Genomic DNA, 21,400 nt, shown 5'->3' on the forward strand with positions numbered 1-21,400 from the left:
GTATTTTGTGATTTAACAGAAGCGAGATGTCCCACTGTCTGCAGTGAGGCTCAGCGAACTTTGGAAGGCTCCACTTCAGTCAGCTTGGGCAGGAATCCTCAGGATATTAATCAGTTGACTTACTTAGGACTGGTGCATTATTAGTTACTGATAATCTGGGCTCTCAGTTCAGCAGGCTTAGACAGAATTTTTGAAAGAAAAAAAAAAAAGAGCAAGCTCAGTTACATTTTCTTCTTTTTATTTTATAGGTTAATAATGCTTGTAAGCCAGAGGTGAAAGTGGCTAACCAGAACAACATCGGGAAATCTGGCAGACTGGAAGAGAACAGCTGCCCCCCAGGGCAGCTGTGAAGTGTGAAGCATGGAGGAAAGTAAGAATGGGAAGGTGAACCAGGCTCATGTTCTCTTCGACAGATTTGTCCAGGCTTCAACCTGCAAGGGGACTCTCAAGGCTTTCCAAGAGCTCTGTGACTACCTAGAACTAAAGCCGAAGGACTATCGTTCTTTCTATCACAAACTCAAGTCCAAGCTCAATTACTGGAAAGCCAAAGCCTTGTGGGCCAAGTTGGATAAAAGAGGCAGCCATAAGGACTATAAGAAGGGGAAAGCATGCGCCAACACGAAGGTAAGAGATTTATTCACAGTGGTCAAGACAACTGTTACCCAGTTTGTCTCTGGAATACACCATAAAAATGTCTGGATGTAGAAAATGTTTGCTTGGTGGCAGTATAAGCCAAGGGAATATTCAGGACTGTTCTCACACATACTATTTATAATATAGTCGCAGTTTGTTAGCATTTGACTCACAATCAAAAATTGCGTTTGCTACTACCAAATTTGACTGCCCACCTGAATAGGGGAAGCTAAATGGAAATCCTTGGGAATGAATATTTGTAATTTATTCAGGAGAAGCAGCCTGCAAGTTTCTGTGTTTTACCTTTTTGTGGCATCAATACTATAGATAGCTTAGAAAATCGGTAAACCTTTAATCTTGGTAGGCTTTTCTTTTTTTAAATTTTTTACTAGACAATAACAGGGACATGAAATTTGCTGTTGGAGTCTAGATACAAAATATGTATGTTTGGAAATTTCCAATTTTAATTTGAAAATTCGCATGACTCTCTCAAGAAAAGTGAACTTTCCTGCCAATTTGGCAAAATATTCTGTTTACCATTATTTAGAAAGTAATCACTTGTATTCCAGGTTCAGAGAAGAAAAAAAAAATGCTGTGGAAACTCATACCAATTCCTTTTAAAAGGTTGGTATGTGTGGTATTTACTGCAGGAATTCCTGCTTTTATACACCCCCCCCAATTTTTTTTTTTACCTGAATTATTGTGAGCTGGTATTTATGTGCTGCACCCTTGTTGGACTGTACAGTATGAGCTTATTTATTTGTTTTGTTGTTACTGAAAGCAGTTCTTTATATCATTCATCAAAATCTGAATGAAATAAGTTATTTTTGCAAATAATCGTACACTCTTCCTTTTTTGAAAAAGGAAGATAGTGCGGAATATAATAAAATTAGAACCAGATTCTGTCCTCCTTCATTGAGGACAATAGGTGCTGCTGCTTCTTTTGAATATTCACCTTTTGGGAGAAGGAAATATCTTAATAGGAGGAATTAATGACTAATTTTTCAGTAGAGAGCTGAGAGGGGAAATACATCCTGTTTAGGACATGTCAGTCATTTCAGATCTGTGGACTGAAGTTTAATTCCCAACTAGATATTAGAAAGTTATGTTAGTTTCTTGATTGTTTATTCTGTTTCACTTCCCAGTGACCATTTTCATATGGATGGTGGCATTTATAATTAATTACTACAATAACACTTGGAAAAATTACTAATGGACCAAGGTGCACTTGTCCTAGGCCTTGTAAAGATAATGCTTTCCTTAAAAAGTTTACAATTGGTACATCAGATGATAGATAACAGGTGCATATAGATTAACTTGGAAAACAATAAAACAATTAGGCACTGTTGGTAATCATGGTGGGCAGTAGCTTCAACACCCCAGAAGTCCGGCCACTGTCAAGGTTTACATTTTTCAGGCAGCATAAGAAAGGAAGGACTTACAGGAAGATAAATGTAGTGGGTTTTGTGTATATTTAGGAATAACCTTCCAAGCACTATGGACATCATGGAGAAAAATTCAAAATTGTTTTTCTGAAAACTTGACTGCACTTTGCATTCATTGGATTCAGGAATTGCTCTTATTTTGAATGAAACACGATGGGTAGAACTGAAATATGGTGTTAAAGGCTGTGAAAGGAAGACAGGTGGCTTATGTTTTATTGAGAAAGAGACTGAGGAAGCTGTGGAAGAACATAGAGGTATTTTAACTTACTTGAAGTAATAGACTGAAAGAGTGATTTTGCATCTGGGCTCTGAATATATCTTAGCGGGCAAGATTGTATTTGTTAACACTGAAGAAAAGGTTGCCTCAATAATAGGAGGTGCAACATGAAAGAAGAGATTTAATGGAAGAATAAGTGTATAACTTGGATAGTGCTTGATTATGAGGATGTACAAAAAAATAGATACGAGTGGAGGTTGACATCCAGCTATGAAAGACATTCAGAAAATTGATTGTGACACTTACCTAGAAGGGAAGTGGTGAGGTGAGTTTAGAAGGACATTAGAGCTCCATTTTATCATGTTGGGCTTGAACTGACAACTAGGCAGCCATGAGGAGATGTCAGAAAGGCAGAGATTTTAGCCTGGACAAAAAGTAGTCAGCTCAGAGTTAGAAAAATTCTGTGAATCTACAGCACTGACAAGCTGATTGAACCAGTGCCTGTGAATGAGGTGACGCAAAGGCAAATTGTAGAGGAAGATGATAAAGAGATGACGGGCGAAGCCCTGTGGGAAGTTGGTGGTGAGAAGAGTGGGAAAAATGGGGGAAGTCCTTCAGATAGTGCTCTGAAAGAGTAGCTGGGGACATAGAGGAGTACTGAGTCTTAAATCAGAAAAGGACACCCTTTGAAGAAATACCTTTAGCCAACTGTCTATAAAACATCTCTTCAAGTGCAGTTGAAAAGTGGGTAAAAGGGGTAAAGCATACTGGGAGTGATGTTTGACTAAAGAGTTTGCTAGAGATTTTGTATAGTCCAAAAGCTTAGCCTATTTTGTGCACCAAAGCCAAGCTAGAGAGAGTGTAGGATGGAATTGGGGAAACGGGATCAAGAGAGAGATGGTGGTGAGATCAACAGAGACTCACGGGGCCATGTGTGACTCTCCCTCATTTGATGATGAGAGAGAAACCTGAGAACTTGCTGGTGTTGGTGTGAAGGACCAGAGGGGTGGGAGGGGGGAATGACTGCAGCAGACGTGTCAGTGATCACGCTGAGTTGGTCTCTACTAGAGGAATGGGAGGGATTATTCTATAGCTGCTCTCCTGTGTGGGTGACAAGGAGAAGAGAGTAAGAGAGAAGAGGAAGAGGAGTGGAGGCAAGCCAGAGAGTAATTTGCCAGTCTTTCTAAGAAGCTGTTGGTGAGATGCTGTATAGAAACACAAGCGAAAAGGGTGGATGGTGAATAAATTAAAGGTGGCACCCCACTCTGCCCCAACCCAAAAACATACAGGACTGTGGATTTCAGATTCACGCCATTTTGAGTCGTGAAATTAGTAGCTGAGAGAAAGTGAAATTTGGTTAAATTTTTTTTTTTTGTTAGTATGTCTTAAAAGAATATATACCTGTGATGATAAATGGGTTTTGTATGCCTTTACATACAAACTTTGTAAAATTTTGTAAATTTCATTACATTTTTTACAAATAATGTAAAGAAATGATAAATATATGTATTCTTTTTATATTTTTCATATGTTTCTGTTAATTACTTGTTTACTATCGTAATAGTATCTGCCATTAAATGTTTATATGTAATTCCTAAGAGATAATCATAACTATTCGAAGTAGAGGCCTTTTGAGAACTGAATCGATTCTGATTTGATGTTTCCTAGCTCACTTAGTTTTATCTTCCTAATGTTTAATGTAATTTGCAAACCACTGATTAAAAAATACAGACATTTAAGTGGGCATGTGGAGATGATAGAATTCAAAATAAAGATTAGGGTTTTACCCATGAACAGAAGTCAGTCATTTCTTTAGGAAGCTCAGCTTCTATACACTTGAACATACACCAGTTTTGAAATTCTCATCCTCTGTAGTGTAGGTCTTACTTGCCCCTTTAAAAATTGGTCAGGGATGAAGTGCTGTGTGTGACTGGAGTTGGGCAGTTAGTGCATCACATGGCCAGCATCCAGGTTAACCAGAATTCAGATAATCAGTGTTTGTGAAAGCAAGACTTGGGCATGATGGATTGTTCAAATGTAAATAGTTACAAATGGTGCTCTCTCTTCATTGGTTATACAGAGAATACAAGATTTCAGTTTGCATTTAATGTTCCATTACCATGGTGTTGTTACTGAAAACTTAATATAATCTGTCTGAAAAAGATCTTGAGCAAGAAGTGTTTCTGAGGGGTGAGACAGCTTTAGTACGTGGAGTTGCAGCAGTTGCTTGGAGTCATTGAGGGGAAAGGGAACAAGGAACAACAGTAGCTGCCTTTATTTACTTGGTTGTACTTGGCATCTCATGTAGTTACAGCTGCCTGTGGCGGTATCAGAAGGTAGGTTTCTACCAGAGATCTGAAACTGGAAGAAGCATTAGAGGTGGAACAGGGAGCAGAATCTTTTCTTCTGTTTTTAATTGTGCTTAGAACTCACTGTGTTTTGTAACAACATAATTTAATATTTTTGTGATGGTAAAAAAAAAATGGCAACTTTGACCATGAATTACTTCACTGAGTATCATATATTCTACATCCAGAACATCTAGAGTCTTAAACATAACTTAGATGTTGTTAACCACATCCTTGTTTGGGGGCAGGGGGGAAGGTTGTAGAGAAAAAAATGTTTTTACATTGCTGTGACAAAACTACAAGCAATTAATTTATAATTTGATTATGTAGACCTGAGTTTGAAGTCTAATTTTAGTACAATTCCTTTGCTGTTGTGTACTCCATCATAACTATTTTATATGGGGAAAGTTATCAAAGAATAAAAGTCACCCAACTCAGTGTGGTCTTGTTGCTTATTGAATCCAGTCTCTTTGAAGACTGTAGTTGTCAGATGAGCAAAATTGTTACCTGGATAAATATGATATGCTCTGCTAATTTTCTTAAAAGTTTAAAAAAAAAAAAAAAAAGACTAAGTGGTGTTTGAGAGTTATACTTACCTACAAAGAAAACAATATTAAATTGGAAGAAAATATTGGATCCTAACTGATTATCCCTTTTAGCAAATGACAAGTTGGACACCTGTTCAACATACAAGTCTATTTAGGAATTTAATAGCTCAGTGGTTGGGCTTGCCTTTTCTCCCGTATGCGTTCAGGTTCCTGAAGCTACTGAAGAAGCAGTGCTGTTATTCTTCCCTTCCCTTTCCTCTAGACTTGGATCTCTGCCCTCAGATTTATGTGACTTCTTATCTTGTACAGTAGTCTTACTTTGAATTTGCATGTCAGTTATGTCATCACTGCTGTGACTTGTACTGTTTTATTCATCATTCAGGCTTTATATTTGCAGTTTCACATTATTTGCAGAATTTATGCCCCAGTGAATAACTGGTGAAAATGTGGCGACCTGTAAAAATTGACATATGGGGATGACCAATGAACAAAGAGCTTTGCTTTGGCATAGGCTCTTTATCAGAAGGTTGGGTTCTGGTTAAGTTTTAGCACACTTAAGAATTTCTCAAAGAGCTTTGTTGTCCAGCCATAAGGGTATGTAAGGATCTGGAAAACACTCACATGGCAGCAGTAGTCACCACTGTAGTAAGGTCTTTATTCTGTGGGTCTGGTTTATACTCAGTAGAAATCAAAGTACAAAAATGATATGACAAAGTGGACTGTGTACTGTATTCCTGTGAATGCACATACCCATGCCAGCTTTCTTTGTGGACCTCAGTTTCTGTGGGTAAGAAGTGTCAACTGACTATCTTAGCTTTTTAATCGTAAAAGAAATGATCTTGCTGTATCATTCATTTCTCAGAAAATACTTCCAACACTAGATATGCAAGTATTTTACATTCTCAAGTTGTTTATTAGCCTCTGATAGTGTTTGTGAGAGGAGTGGAAAAAGATATGAGAAGATATGATGAAAGACCTTTGATATGACAAAGGTTAGGTTGGAGAAAACATATTTTGATTAAAAGTTGTCCAGTCACACAAAGTTTGTATTTACATTATGTTTACTTTCCTGAAGTTTCCTTTGCTGCAATAGTAGAAGCACCAGCATAGGCATAAGTTAGAGTGCTCTGACTTGACTGCTGTCTGTGCTACTCTAAATGGTGATGTTTGTGAAAACGTTAGCATCTCATGTATTTATCTGCCGTAGCCATTGCTATGCTACTCACTGATGATGAAGAATTTTTAGTGTTACTGAAGATTTTCTCGAGAAAGGCCAGCTCAGGCTTTGGAAGATGGAAGGAAAACTTGTCATCACCTTTTTTTTTTTTTTTTTTTTTTTTTTTTTTTTTTTTTTAGAAAGAAAAAATTCAGTGGACGGAATGGGGGAGGGAGAAGCCTTCAGAAATATTGCTGTTCTCCAGGTGCTTACATAGCCTGGAGGGTACACCTTGGCAGCTCTTCTTAAAACAAGGGTTGCAAACAGGCAGTTTACTTGCCTGCTTCTCCAAACTTTTCACTGGTCCGTGATATGTTTTATTTTCAGGGTGCTGTTACGGCTTTAACGTATCAGTGGCAGAACATGGCGGGTAACAATAGAAAGACTGATCTGAAATTTCAGCTTATGTTGCAGACAAAGAGCACTTACTCCTAAGAGCCGTGGGATGCTTGCAAGCTGCGCTAAAAATATCTGTTTCCTGCTAGGACTGTAAAGTTACTCTGTGCTGGTTGTTTTGCAGTGTCTGATAATTGGGGCTGGACCCTGTGGCCTTCGTACAGCCATCGACCTGTCATTCCTGGGAGCCAAGGTGGTGGTCATAGAAAAGAGGGATGCCTTTTCCCGCAATAATGTGCTGCATTTGTGGCCATTCACCATACATGACTTGAGGGGTCTTGGCGCCAAAAAGTTTTACGGCAAATTCTGTGCGGGATCCATAGACCATATCAGTAAGTACAGCCGCTGCTAGACACAGCAGCACTTGTTCTTCACAGGGGAAAAGTAGGTGAGGGCATGGGGTAACTCATTAAAATTCAACCTACACAAGTCACTGCTCTCAAGTCCTTAGGGTACAATTCAGCATTAGCTTTGCATCGTGGTGCATTTCGGGCTAGACCTAGATGTGAAAGAAATACATTGTGTCATGAGATGATCACATATGCAGTTATAGCTATCGTCTTTGATACCTTTCCGAGGCATATCTGTTTCCTACACTGAAAAGTACATTTAAGGTTCAAAATTTTTTTTTTTTGATGGATAACGTTCCTATTTTTGCTGTTACATTCCTGCAGCTGCCACATTATTCTGTTTCTCTTGACCATTGTAAGCGACTTGTAAAAAAAGAAAAACTACTGAATACTTTTGAACATTCTTATGAATGTTGATCTGGAAAAAGGAGGAACAATTTTGGCTTTGTTAATTTTTGGAAGAATGATGAAGATATTTTCAAGAATACTGTCAGCCTATGAATAAGTTTTGATTACATAGTAAAATTGAGAATAGTTTTCATGATTCTCAAATTCTGAGAAATCAGTCTCTTTTGAAAGCTGAATGCTTTGGTGGAGCAGGAGTTGTTATTTTTCAGTTTTTCTTCCCCCCCCCCCCCCCCCCCCCCAATTTACTGGACATGGCACTGTGTTCTCCACTGGGCATAAGTGGGAAGTATAAAGTAGCACAAACATAATAGATAAGATTTGGCTTCTTGTCCAAAGCAAAAACTGCGCCTTTCTCCCCGCACACCCCCACCCCCACCCCACCCCCAATGAACGGTAAAACTGGAAGATCTTTGGAACTTCAGTCTTGCAGATTGCTTTTTCCCCGTCCAATTTCTTGGCATTTTTATTCTTCAGTACTTTATGCATGTTGTCGTCTTTTGTATCTCAGCACAGCTGAAATTTAGTGTTTAGGTGGAGCATTTTTTCATTTCAGTATCTGAAATATGACAGTAAGGTGTCTTCCTTGAAATTAATAGAGTTTGCACCCTGTCATTTTCATACCCACTGCGCAGGTTAACTGAAGAGGAAAGAGGTAGTGAGGACCTTACTATGCCCTCACTAACCCAAAGGTGTTAGAGTGAAGGTGCAGTTCAGTATTACAGCTAGGCTGATCAAATGGCCAAAGCGCGGTCCTGCCTTGTGCTCCGTTCCCTCTCTTTCCTGCAGTGCATGTTCTGGTTGTTTCCCTTGTTGCTGATTTGGGGACTGAAACATTAAAAAATTATTTACTTTTTATTCTTTGAAAAGGGCTGGGTTTTCAGCTATATAGAAGTTTCTTGGCATGCCGTGATATTACATACCAGTGCTGCCTGGATGAAGTGCTGGGAACACAGTGGGAAAAAGAAAGCAGCAGCTGGCCTTTAAATCAGTTTATCAGTAATGTCAAACAGAGACGCGTGGGCACTTGTGCTCTTCTCTTTTTCTTTTATTTCTTTATTATCTGCTTTTTTGCAGGTATTCGTCAGCTCCAGCTTATCCTTTTGAAGGTTGCCTTGATCTTGGGAATAGAGATCCATGTCAATGTGGAATTTCAGGGGCTTGTTTACCCTCCGGAGGATCAGGAAAATGAAAGCAAGTAGCATTGAAACGGGTAGTAGAGAAAGGGGAAGTTATGGTAGGATACACAGACTCCTACGCCTTCACCCTGCTTATGACTCTAAGTCCTTTCCTCATGCTCCATTAAAAAGAGTAATTAATACACTTTTGCTTGAATTTTTAGTAGGATTTATTTTTTCTAGTGACAAAGCCAAATTAGTTACTATATGAAACAAAATCACCTGAAGTGCTACACAGAAATAGACCAAGACACAGTAGATCGTAATTGCTCGTAAAATATGTAAGCCTATTACACTTAGAAGACACCATTTTAAAACAACTCCTTTCCTTGCATTCATTGAGGATATTTATATCAGTGAATGATCCTTTTTACGCTTTTTCTATCTTTGTGAAACCTGTTCTCTGATCGCCATGGGAGATGGTAGCTTACTTGTTTTTTGTCATCCTATTAATTGAATAGATAGTAGAGAAGCTATAAAGGCTGTAGTGATCCTTAAAGGTAATAGTCAGGGGGGTTTTACCAGAGCTGTCTCTGCCTCTCATTCACAGAGTGGCTGTGCAAGTCAGCAATAGCCCTGTCAACAATATAGCTGTCCTCCAGTGTATCTTTACTGACCGCGCAAGGAAGGGATTATGGATAGTAAGAAGTGGTTTTATGTATTTGTGCTATTATGAGTGCTGTTTATATTGTCATTAATTTGGAGTTTATCAACAGGAATAGGTTGGCGTGCATTGGTCCACCCGAAAACCCATCCAGTATCTGAGTATGAGTTTGAAGTAATCATTGGAGGAGATGGCAGGAGGAACACCTTAGAAGGTAATGATGTGTCCATAATTTGGATAATTTCAAATAGAACTTATTCTTAAATTAGTTACAACAAAAATGACCTTTAACATCCCAATCAAAATCTGGAAAGACATTTGACTAGTGAAAAGGAGATTAAAAGTCCATGTAAAAAGCCATTTGCATCAGAGACGCATGGGTTGTCTTTTTCCTCTTCCTATCCACTAGCAAAGGAATTGCGTGTGTTGACCTAGATAATAGTTCCTACATTTTTTCTTTAGTTGAGTGGTGTTGTAGCTCTTACTTTTGGGAGTAGGAATTGAAGTGTTGAATATTATTCTGTGTGGTAGAGAATTCTATCTTAATATATTTGATGCAAGTTACAATTTTTGTAAAAGAGGTAAGAAAGAGAGGGGAGCTTTTTCCCTAAACGAGAGCTTTTATTTTTCCGATGAAGCAATTGTTGCTTTCTCTGTGGAGGAGTTTGTAATTTGTCAGATCTATTCTCTCTTTTTATTTTGTGAGGGCACCTGTCTATGGCATGCTGATCCTTCCCTGAAGGTATGCTCTACTTTTCAGCGTTACTACTTTATCCTTGCCGTAGGGTTTCGCCGAAAAGAGTTCCGTGGTAAACTAGCAATTGCTATCACAGCAAACTTCATCAATCGCAACACCACAGCTGAAGCCAAAGTAGAAGAAATCAGCGGTGTGGCCTTCATATTCAACCAGAAGTTCTTCCAGGATCTACGAGAAGCCACAGGTTTGCCAGCAATTGCCGGATTTCCAGTGAAAACTATTTGTCTTTGTTATTACAACTTTAACTCAGGTATCATGTTTAATCAATAAATGAACATCTTGTGCAAGGAAGTCGGTCATTGCTGTCTCTGGAATCTGACTTCCCCATTTTTACAGCTGTTCCATACAGCTGTACAAAGCAGATGTGTGTCATTCAGATATGTGTCATTTTTGTTCAGAAGTGGAGAACTTATCTCCCTGATGGTTTTCAGGAAATCTGAGCCCTAAATAGGAAAAGTCTGAATCCTGAGTTCAGCTTCTTGCACTCTGCATCTAAATGGAAACCTTCGAGAGATGATAAAGATATTTTTTAAAAGAGGTGGCTATATGCAAGTGAAATATGCTGTTTGTGGTTTTGTTGAAGATTCAGATTTTTAAGTCATCAAAAACATGGGAGAAAGCTGCTTGGCATTCTCTCTCTAAGGCTTTCTAACCATGTAGTGTTGCACGTAACATGTAACTGGTTCCTTCACTACCACGTCTTTTGTTCTGTCACAAGGTATTGACTTGGAGAACATTGTCTACTACAAAGATGATACACACTACTTTGTCATGACTGCCAAAAAACAGAGCTTGCTGGAAAAAGGAGTGATACGGCATGTGGGTATTAACTTTTCTTATATTCTCTATAAACTAAGATTTTTGGGACAATTTGCTTTTGGTATGGTGAAAGAAGGGAAACATACTCTTCTTCCAACATGTAATGTTTTTATACAGGTGTATTTTAGAACACAAATATATGTGGTTAATGCCCTTCTAAAGTATTTTGAGCCATCAGAAGAGTGTTACAAGACCTATCCTCTCCAAATTTGTATCCCTTTGTAGATTTGGGGGTTTCATTCATGTTAAGATAAAATATGCTTAAAGAACATTTGATAACTTAGTTGAGCTTCCCTCACTTTATGGAAATGAAAAAGCAGGGAGTGAAGAAAGTATTGGAAACTTACCTATATTTTATTCTGACAGAAGCTGATTTAAAAGTAGTTTGGCCACAAATGAATAAATAAGGATTGGGGTCTTGTGCCTTTTGTCTGAAGTGTGTGAAGAGAAATGCTCAGAAGTTTCTTAGCCCTTTCACAGTCAGAAATGCTAGCAGGACTGATTACTGTTTGCAATAAAAGATTTACAGATTTTCTCTTGGAAGCATAAACACAGACAGGAATGAAAGAAATTAGAGGGCAAACCTGTATCAGTGGATTTGTCAGAATTTTAATGCCAACTACTGTATATACCAGTCTTAAAATAAACTTGTGGATTTGGCTATTTCACTTTTGCTTTTCTGTTTTTGGCAGGATTATGCTGACACAGAGTTATTACTCTCACGGGAGAATGTGGATCAGGAGGCTCTGCTAAACTATGCCAGAGAAGCAGCTGACTTCTCCACTAATCAGCAGCTGCCATCGCTGGACTTTGCCATCAATCACTATGGTCAGCCAGATGTGGCCATGTTTGACTTCACGTGCATGTATGCATCAGAGAACGCAGCCCTGGTGCGAGAGCAGAATGGCCACCAGTTACTTGTGGCACTGGTTGGGGACAGTCTCTTAGAGGTTTGTGTTTTATAAACAGTGAATTGAAGCGTAAGCACAAGGCACGGCACCCATCACTGAAATATGCACTGCCTGTAAGAGAGTTACTATAAAGAAAGCTGCTGTTTATTATATAATAAAGTGGGAGGTTTGAAGGAAGGGTAGGAGTGTTGGGAAAACAGAATATTTAGGATGGTAATGATCTTGCTTAAGAAAATGCATGCAGAGATTTTTCTGAAGCTGTGTCTGTTCCATCTGCTTCTTATTGGGACAATTAGACTCTCTACAGAACCCACTGCAGGCCTGCTAACCAACTACAAAATGCTGATTATTAAAAAGTGTAGTCTTGAAGAGAAGCTGTTAAGGCACTCCAGGCTATGAATTGTTGGAAATAGAGGAGTATTGGCTTTGGGGGAGCTCATGGGCAATTCACTATACATCTGGCTTCCTCTAGCCCAGTGGGAGTAGAGCTTTAAGCTAATTACTGAGCTATAATTTCCCAGCAGAATACAATCTGAATATATTCTTGATATTTATTTAAAATTTTCCCTCACTGATGTTTTTCCTTCCTCTGCTTTTTTTGTAAACTATAATATTAGCCATTTTGGCCAATGGGAACTGGAATAGCCAGGGGATTTTTGGCTGCAATGGACTCTGCTTGGATGGTACGAAGTTGGTCACTCGGAGCTAGTCCTTTGGAAGTTCTTGCAGAAAGGTAATAGAGAAAACGAATACACTTTCAGTTCTAATCTAATCCTCCAACGTCTCATCATTCATTCTAGTTTCTTCTAGTACAAATATGTAGACAGAATGGGAGATACAGATTCTCACTGTTTTTAGAGGATGCTTGTGGGTATAATTCAGTTGAAGAAAAAATTTCCTAAGGAGCTGATAAACTTAAGTATATTTATAGAGGAATAAGAAATGTTGCAGCTGTTCTTGGTCCTAGTTTTCAAAGATTTGATGGAGAATCTTTTTTTGGTGCTTGTTGGCATTGCATGGAGAAAGTGAGCCTGACTTACTGTCACCAGCTTTGCAATAGCAAACCAGATGAAGAGGTAGGTGCCTTTAATGTACCAGAGACAAAAATTCTTGCCATCCCCTATTATCCTGTAGATATCTTTTATGATTTCCTTTTAAGGAAGCTATGACCTGCTTTTATTTCATGTTCTCCTAAATTGGTCAGTTTGTTTCATATAAGCCAAACAACATCTTGTGTTTCTTTGGAGTATTGAGTTCTTGATGTTTTTATCATCTTTGGTTGAGTGTTGTTTTGGTGACTCAAGGTGATCTTTTAGAGATCAGTACTCGGGTAATTAAAAGGTGGAGTACGTAAAAGCAACAGCTAGTAGAACTGATTTTAAACTTAAGCAACTGCAGGTTCTGACCATCAGGAACCATAGTATAATTTAAAAAATTGTATAAATGGCACAATGGATATTTAAAATTCCATTTGTTTGAATTTAAAAAAAATGGTGAGGATAGTAATGTTGCAGTTGGAGCCAGACTTCTATCACCTTTCTATTAGGCATTTGCAGACAGCAGTAAGATCTTCCCTGAGCCCTCTCTTCTGCACACTGAACAAACCCAGTTCCCTTGGCCTCTCCTCACAGGGCAAGTGCTCCAGTCCCCTTGGTGGCCCTCTTCCTGAGTCGCTCCAGTGTCTCAATGTCTTTATTGTACTGGGGAACCCTTTCAGTCATGCTTAATGTATTGTTTTCTTCCCTCCTTTTGATTTCTGGAGTTGCATTAAATTGCAGATTTTAATATACTGAATCTTAGCTATTCAGTGTCTGAAGTGGTTAGATTTCTGATCTGAATGTTTATCTCTCCAGAATTTACTTAGCAGTATTAGTAGTGATGCATATCTTTAATAAAAATTTAAAAAACAAAAACAAAAAAACCAAACACCAAAACAAACACAAAAAACCAAAACCACCACAAAACCTAAACCAAACAAACCAACCAAAACAAAACCCAAAACTTTTTTTCAATTTTATTTTCCCAAGGGAAAGCATTTATAGGCTACTGCCTCAGACCACCCCTGAGAATGTGAGTAAAAACTTCAGCCATTACAGCATTGATCCTGCCACCCGGTATCCCAATGTCAACGTCAACTTCTTGCGGCCACAGCAGGTAACTGGACAAATGGTGCTTCTGAATGTTTGTAATCTGCATTGTCTTTCCTTAGGTGAAGCTATGCTAATGTTTTGGGAGCAGATAGTGACCTGATGTGGCAGTGTAACATGGAAGCAGTGAAAAGCAGATACGTCAGTCAAGAGTAGACCTCTGTGCTTTAACAAATTCCTTTTTAGGAATTTTTGATTTTGATAGTTTTAACTATGCTGTAATGATACATGAAATCTCTACATTTGTGTTTGTCTGTGTGCATGCGCATTTTCTTCGTGATAATCTAGTATAGCAGTCTGTCATTGCAATTTGGTATCCACTGAGCAGCAGCAGTCAGCTAGACTGTTCAGCACTGATGAGCTGATCCTTGTTGTTCTGAGGTTCTTGGGCCAGAGATTTCTGCTGCATAGGTGTACTTGTCTTCCTTCTTGCGCCTTGGGATGGCTCCTTCTTGTCCTCTGGCTCGTTCTGTATGGATCTTGGGTGCATGGCATGTTGGTAATTTTTAGGTTTTTTGTGTCATTTTAGGTACGCCACTTGTATAATACAGGAGACTTGAAAGACATTCACCTGGAAATAGAGAACTTTGTGAACTCCAGGACACCAAAGCTGACTCGGAATGGTAGGCCTGGCTACTGTTCTATTACTTTCAGTACTCTGGAGCTGGATCAGTGCAGGAACCAGAGCGCAGCAGGGCTGTAGAGTATTATTTAACCAGTCTCTTTTGGTTTAGAAAATGTATCCAGCAATTGTTTCGTCAACAGTGTGATTTTCCAATTTTTCAGGTGTCCATTAACATGTAAATATATTTGTTTGCTTAATTTCCCTTGCTTTATAATGCTGTTAAATTTCTAAGCATATTTGCTTATAGAAGCATTTCTTTTCACCTCGTTTATCCTATAACAATGTCCATACTTAGAGTGCAGAAGCCTAGCCTGAATTCACTCTGACAGTAAACTTGGAATTTTTACAAACATAACAGAAGGTATTTCTTGTGCAATCTTTCATGTTCATGCTTTCCTTTACTTAATCTCATGTCTTAGCTTAACCAAATGAAACCTTACTTTGCTTGCATTATTCTGAAAGTTAGATGCCTTGTGATAAGCATTTCAGTATCTGCCTACTTGTCCTGTACCCTGAGGGGTATGTTGAACTTTTCCTTTTGCACACCTTGCCTTTGGATGCCCAGATAGTGTTTGGGGACTCTCGGAATGGCACTTTGCTGCTAAGCCTCCCTTTCACTGCTGAATAGCTATGTAGTCTTTTGATTTGTTCTTTGCCCTGCAACCACGTCTCTTTAGGCTGTAATCTCATCAGATCTTGCAGTAAGGCAAGGTCAAAACAGGTCAGTGCTTTTAAAGGAAAGCTTTCAAGAGAAAAGAAAAAGTTGCAGAAGTACATTTGTAGTTCTTCCATTAGAAATAGTATATCTGGGCTTGAGAGAGCATTGTGCTACTGTAAATCCTTTTGATCATATTTAACAAGCTCTTGCGACTGTTTTAATATTCCTGGGGCTCTTTTACAAGGGCTAGGGTGTAAAGCCTGGCAAGTTATAACTTAGATAATTACTTTTTAGCAAATTAAAAATCCTTTCTTGGATCTAAAATAGGTATGATAGTCTTTTTTAAAAAAATAAGAATTCTGTCCTGTATTGCCCATTGTACAAAGAGCTTGTTGTTTACATGAAGGTTTTATTTGTTGATTCGTGGTTTTTATGTTGTGTTTAGAATTCATGAAAGAAATGTACATTTCTACTTAAAAACGTGATTTGATTTTTTTTTTTTTTTTTTTTTTTTAAACACACAGAGTCTGTAGCTCGCTCGAGTAAATTGCTCAGTTGGTGCCAGAGGCAGACTGATGGATATGCTGGTGTTAATGTGACAGATCTCACGATGTCATGGAAAAGTGGCCTAGCTTTGTGTGCCATTATCCACAGATACCGTCCAGACTTAATGTGAGTAACAGGCTGTTTTGAATAACTGGGAAGGGCAGAACATTAGTGATATTTGGAACTAATAGTATGGAGACTGAGGCAATGCATTTGTGACTTATGGAGAAATGGATTGAAATGAATTCAATTAAACTTGATAGAAGTTAATGTACAGTGATTCACCAGCAGAGTGGAAGGTCATAATAGCTTGATGAATATGAAGATAAATGTGTTGTCATTTTCCCTTCTGGATAATTTGACGGAATTAAGCTTCAAGTTGGTACTGACTGGAAAACATTATTGACTGACAGCTCTTTTCTCTGTGAAGTTAGTCAGGAATGGTTCATAGCTTCAGTTAAATTTCTTGTGAACAAGTCTCTACACAGCCCTTTATAAATCTCCTGTTTAACAGTAACTCTTTTTAAAGACTTTTAGAATGCTCTTTTTAGAAGTAGTGACCCAGAGTCTAAATAGAGATGTTACTACTGTTTGTACGCTAACATGCTGATTGGATGAATGAGAGGGGCGTCCTCTCACATGATGTATTGGGTAAAACAGTGCCCACTTTCTAGAATGGGACAACACTGGCTGGAAGATGTAACGGTAGCAAAGACTCTGGTGCTTTAATTGAAATCTGAAATGGCTTCAACTTCCCAAAGGGACATTAGAAAAAGTAAATGCTAGAGCTGTATTTAAAGACATAATCTAATGTAAAGCATGCTGAAAATTTATGTGAAAATTACATGGTTATTCCCTTCCATGTGCACTGAATTACTTCTCTACTGGTATACTCGAGTTAACCTGAGCTACTCTGTTTAATAACTATATAGCTTGTGGAGAGTTCAAATAGCTTTTAAAATGGTTTATATAACTCTCTACAAGCTATAGCTTTTTATATAGTTTTTATATAGGTCTACAAGTTTTGGAAGAAGCCAGCAGAACTAAAATATGGATCAGTCAAGAAAAAAGGGGACAAAAGTGAAGACTTAATTTAGTTCCAAGCATACAAAAGACTTGACGTAGGGGAAAACAGTACAGTGTTCCAGCAAAGGAGGAAGTGAAGATGTATTTCAGAGGATAATAAATTTTTTAAGAAGAAAAATCTGGGTTTGGAGGAGAAGCAAAAAATGAAAAAAGAATATGTTTGAGCCAAAGTTCACCATAATTAAGTAGCATCAACTCTGCAATACAAAAAGGTTGCTGTCAAATAAATTTGAGAGATTTTGGAGGGAAAAAAAAAAAAGGAGATGGATCCCTGAGTTCTTTCAGAAGACTGATTTCTACTTGATTCAGTGCATGCCCTCTTTCTGCCCTTTGCAGAGACTTTGATTCTTTGGATGAGCACAATGTGGAGAAGAATAACCAGCTGGCCTTTGACATTGCTGAAAAAGAGTTTGGAATATCTCCCATTATGACTGGAAAGGAAATGGCATCTGTTGGAGAGCCAGATAAACTGTCCATGGTGATGTACCTCACACAGTTCTATGAGATGTTCAAAGACACCATCCCCTCTAGCGGTAAGGAGTTTGGGGCACGTCTGTCAGATTTAAAGACAGCTTCAGGGTGAATGTGTGTGCTTCAGTTATCTTTGTGGTTCTTCTGCATGAGAGTCTAGTCACTCACTAACTTTACGTTACAAAAAGTTGACGACTTGTTGGTACTGATAAAGACCAACACCTGATGACCTACCGATAGCAGCACCAGGAGCAAAAAAAGGAGTTAATACAAACTAATGTCCTCAAAAGTTCTAAACTCACTTCAGCACTATTAGATAACTGTTTTGCTTTCTTGCTATTATTAGGGGTTCATCTGTGTTAGCTAATGTGAGATGCCTTGCTAGTAGTTGTTTAGTAGGTAATTTCAAAACACTGGCCGAGTTTTATACCTATTTACCATCCGTGAATGGTGAGACTAACTTCAGGCCAATGAGGAATGAAAGATCTTTGATTAGAACTGAAAGATGTAATCGCCTAAAACAAATCAGTATGGCCTACCTTTAAATATTAATAACGTTGTTACAGCTTTTTATTACTGATGATCTTAATTCAAGTCTGTCGTTCTGGTGGTGGTGGGGGAAGTGTGTTTAATAGCCTTTTAAAAATATAGTGTGTATCACGTATTATTTCCAAAACTCTGAACTCTTCTTAAGAATACTGATGATCATGATGCTCTTTAAATATGAAAGTAAATAGAGTAAACAAACACAATATTTATTCTGGGTGGTTATAAACCCTGAAAGGAGAATTGATTTTGGCAAAATGAAAAAGCAGAGTAGCTGAGAAAGTTATTAATTCTGGACATTACAATCATTTTGTACAGGGAATTTAAGAAAAAGACTTGTTATGTTAAAAAAAAAAATCAGTGAGTCCTTTAGTTGTGTATTTAATAATAACACCACAGAAAAAAATTCTTGGCATTCCCTTGTCCTACCTGTTTTTGCTAACAGATAGTCTGGACCTGAATGCAGAAGAAAAAGCTGCTCTAATTGCCAGTACCAAATCGCCTATCTCTTTTCTCAGTAAACTGGGACAAAGCATCTCTCGGAAACGCACTCCAAAGGTAACCTTACCACAATCTTGATAACAATTGTGTCTGTTAGGCTGCTGTCCAAGTAGATGGTACTAAAAATGTATGTGTAAGTGAGTATCTTCTATGTGTTTGCAAGAGACCATGTGTTCATCAGCTCTTGGTATGGAACAATACATGACATTTATAACTGCAGAATTACATCTGTAATATGTACTCTCAATTAGTGGTATTTTTCAGTCTTAAAATCCTAGCCTTGTGGTAGTATTTGGGGATATATTTTGTATTGGAACATAACTGGTTACTCAGTTCCCAGTTAGTTGAAAGTGTTGAAGAATGTCCAATTTGAAGGTAAGAATCCCCTAAGGAGGATCAGGAAAAACCTCTTTTCTTAAACAAATGGAGAATGAGCCTGGAGAATTAATCAGTTGTGTTGCAAAGCTTATTTAAGTGCACTGATGACATTTATCTCAGGCCAGAAAGGTATGAGAATCCTTATCTTTGGTTTTTTTCCTCCTCCTTCCATTTTCAGGACAAAAAAGAAAAGGAACTGGATGGTGCAGGAAAGAGGAGAAAAACCAGCCAATCTGAGGATGTAAGTATTACAGTGAGGAAGGTGGCAGGGAGGAAAACATATGGTAGGTTCTTTGTTCCCACTTCAGTTCTTTCATTTTCTATATCCAGACAGGGTTTATGTAAGATTTTTTTAGATAAAAATTAATTATTCTTCAGAGGTTACACTTTGTCGTATCTATAGTGCAAATATTTTACTGACGCTTATGAAAGAATAGTACACAACCAATGAAATGTTGCAGTTCCCTCATGTTCTATTTTTATTGCAATTTACTTTGGTTTGATGAGGACACCAAGAATAAAACTTTCATTTAGTAAAGTCATGCAATATAGTCAGAAGTTTCATTCATATTTAAACTTTAGCCTTGGTTAGTGCAAAAAGCATACATTTCTAGTATGGCCCATAAGGCAGTCCTTCAGTTGAAATGTTTATAGCCAAATAGGTACAAGTGAGTTAAAACTTAGTGCTTTGAGCTGTCAACGAAAGTTTGAAGATAGGCTTTTGCTTTATGCCAGGGAATTCATGGGAGTGTTTCAACTGTGGTCTATTTGGTAGGTAAGTGTATCAAATAAGGTTGAAAAGATAAGTAAAGTTTAACAGAACTTTTGATGACATGCCAAAGGAAATTAAAATGTGAGCTTTCAAGTGCAGACTAATAGATTTATTTTCTACAGTGTTAGAAACCTATCACAGCAAAGGGGTAGAGAGGAAAAGGTGATCTGGTTGTATCTTGTTAGATTTTGATATCACTGATTGTTAGGAGGACATCCCACGAAGCTACAGAGAAGAAAGGCCCACGCTGGTGAGCGCCCTGACAGAGAGGAGAATTGATGCTGCCATTGGGAATCAGAACAAAGTGAAGTCTATGGCAACCCAGCTGCTGGCCAAGTTTGAGGAGAATGCACCAGTGCAGTCCTCAAGCTTACGAAGACAGGTAGGAGATGGATAATAAAACCCTTTATTTTGGAACTGTGGAGGAGGATAATGAATAATAACATGCATTCCTCGAGACTGGATGCTAGTGGTGATTTTCTACTTCAAAGGCTCTCCTAGGGAAGAGTGAAGCTTACTCAAAAGAGAAAAAATTAAAATTTAGGAGTATGGGGTGGAGAAGAATGTCCTCATAAAAGTCTGTTTCTTTGTTATTGCCCGTATTATGTTATGTAATCTCTTTCACAAACATCTTACCAGCCATTAGGTTTCTTTTATAACTACTGTTGCTGTTGAAAAGCTTTCCAGGAACATTCCAATTCTGATGTTTAAGAACGATCACTTGATTTCTGATTTGAACTTTTTCATGCCAGGTTACATCTGTTCATTCTTGTGAACAGTGATTAAGTTTTGTATGTGTATGTAAGTGGAGCGGATAAATGCCTGGGAGTTTCTTTGCAATTGGGATATTTGTGTCATTCCAGGTGAGGCTTCCTGATGACTGCTGGTTATTCAGGATGGTATCTGAACTACTGCAACTGCAGGGTAGTTGTCTTTGAAGTTAGATTGAGTCACTTCAAGCTACTGCTGGCAGTGCAGTGTCAGCAGTATAAGGCTCAGTATAGTTTAAGTGCCTGAGTTCTTGCTCTGCTGCATAGTCTGTCTTCATAGCTTGTGCCAAGCTCTGTGCTGCCATGGCCAGATTGTGAGTGGGACCTGACCTAGCTACTTTAAAGCTAGGTCAAGTATGTCTATGCTACACTGCATATCAGTGTTAGTAGTATAACATAATCTCAGAATGGTGACGTTTATCGCACTCTTTGCCAATCAAATGTTTCCTCAGCCACTGCATATTGGCTGGAATAACCAGGCTGATTTGAAGAAACAATGAAAATAAAGGGAAGGTCCAAAAATATGTGTAGTTTCCCATTTTTGGGGTTTTTTCCCTTTTTATATTTTACTTGCTAAATGAATTCTCCCCTACCCTATTTTTTTTTCTTAAATGTCTGTCTGTCTTATTCCGTATCCCATTCCTTTGGCGTTCTTTGAGTTTCCTTTACTGTTTTGTCTTTCCTCCTTGGTCCCATTTTCCCTACAACCTGCATGCAGCAACCTGTCCTGCCTTATCAAGAACGTGTTCACAACCAGCCATCCAGCAGACGAGAGCAGGGCCGTCTTGCTCCCATACCCCAGTGGAAACAGGTAAAGAAACTGATTATGAATACAATGCATTGCCTGCACCCAACACCAGCTATCACTGTCCTGTTTTTAAACCAATCCTTTTCCAGCACCTTGTGTGAGTCCATTATTTTAAACAATTTAACTTTCAGTGAATAAAATCAACACCTCCCTTTTGGTAATGATGCATGGTTTAATGTTTCAAAAGGACTTAGTCAAATTTTCCCTGCCGTCTTATGCTAGTTTCAGCTTCCCAGGGTTTCAGTGGATGTTTTAGAAAAAACTT

The 21,400-nt window shown here is 38.3% G+C and overlaps 1 protein-coding gene across 2 annotated transcripts in view; it reads left to right on the plus strand.

Annotated features, from left to right (window-relative positions):
• Positions 1–311: 311 nt before the first annotated feature.
• MICAL3 (microtubule associated monooxygenase, calponin and LIM domain containing 3) overlaps positions 312–21,400 on the plus strand; it is a 110,127-nt gene continuing 89,038 nt past the window's right edge. For both annotated transcript variants that reach the window (XM_050915618.1, XM_050915619.1), the window contains exons 1-16: positions 312–624; positions 6,928–7,135; positions 8,636–8,752; positions 9,453–9,554; positions 10,126–10,281; positions 10,816–10,916; positions 11,609–11,866; positions 12,445–12,560; positions 13,855–13,981; positions 14,504–14,597; positions 15,782–15,929; positions 17,226–17,422; positions 18,352–18,464; positions 18,964–19,026; positions 19,766–19,939; positions 21,046–21,138. In XM_050915618.1, the coding sequence (XP_050771575.1) occupies positions 361–624; positions 6,928–7,135; positions 8,636–8,752; positions 9,453–9,554; positions 10,126–10,281; positions 10,816–10,916; positions 11,609–11,866; positions 12,445–12,560; positions 13,855–13,981; positions 14,504–14,597; positions 15,782–15,929; positions 17,226–17,422; positions 18,352–18,464; positions 18,964–19,026; positions 19,766–19,939; positions 21,046–21,138 (2,331 nt within the window). In that variant the 5' untranslated portion in view covers positions 312–360. The remainder of the gene's footprint in view (positions 625–6,927; positions 7,136–8,635; positions 8,753–9,452; positions 9,555–10,125; positions 10,282–10,815; positions 10,917–11,608; positions 11,867–12,444; positions 12,561–13,854; positions 13,982–14,503; positions 14,598–15,781; positions 15,930–17,225; positions 17,423–18,351; positions 18,465–18,963; positions 19,027–19,765; positions 19,940–21,045; positions 21,139–21,400) is intronic.

Source organism: Gymnogyps californianus, chromosome 1 (genome assembly GCF_018139145.2).
Source record: "Gymnogyps californianus isolate 813 chromosome 1, ASM1813914v2, whole genome shotgun sequence".
In the NCBI taxonomy this organism is placed as follows: Eukaryota; Metazoa; Chordata; class Aves; order Accipitriformes; family Cathartidae; genus Gymnogyps; species Gymnogyps californianus.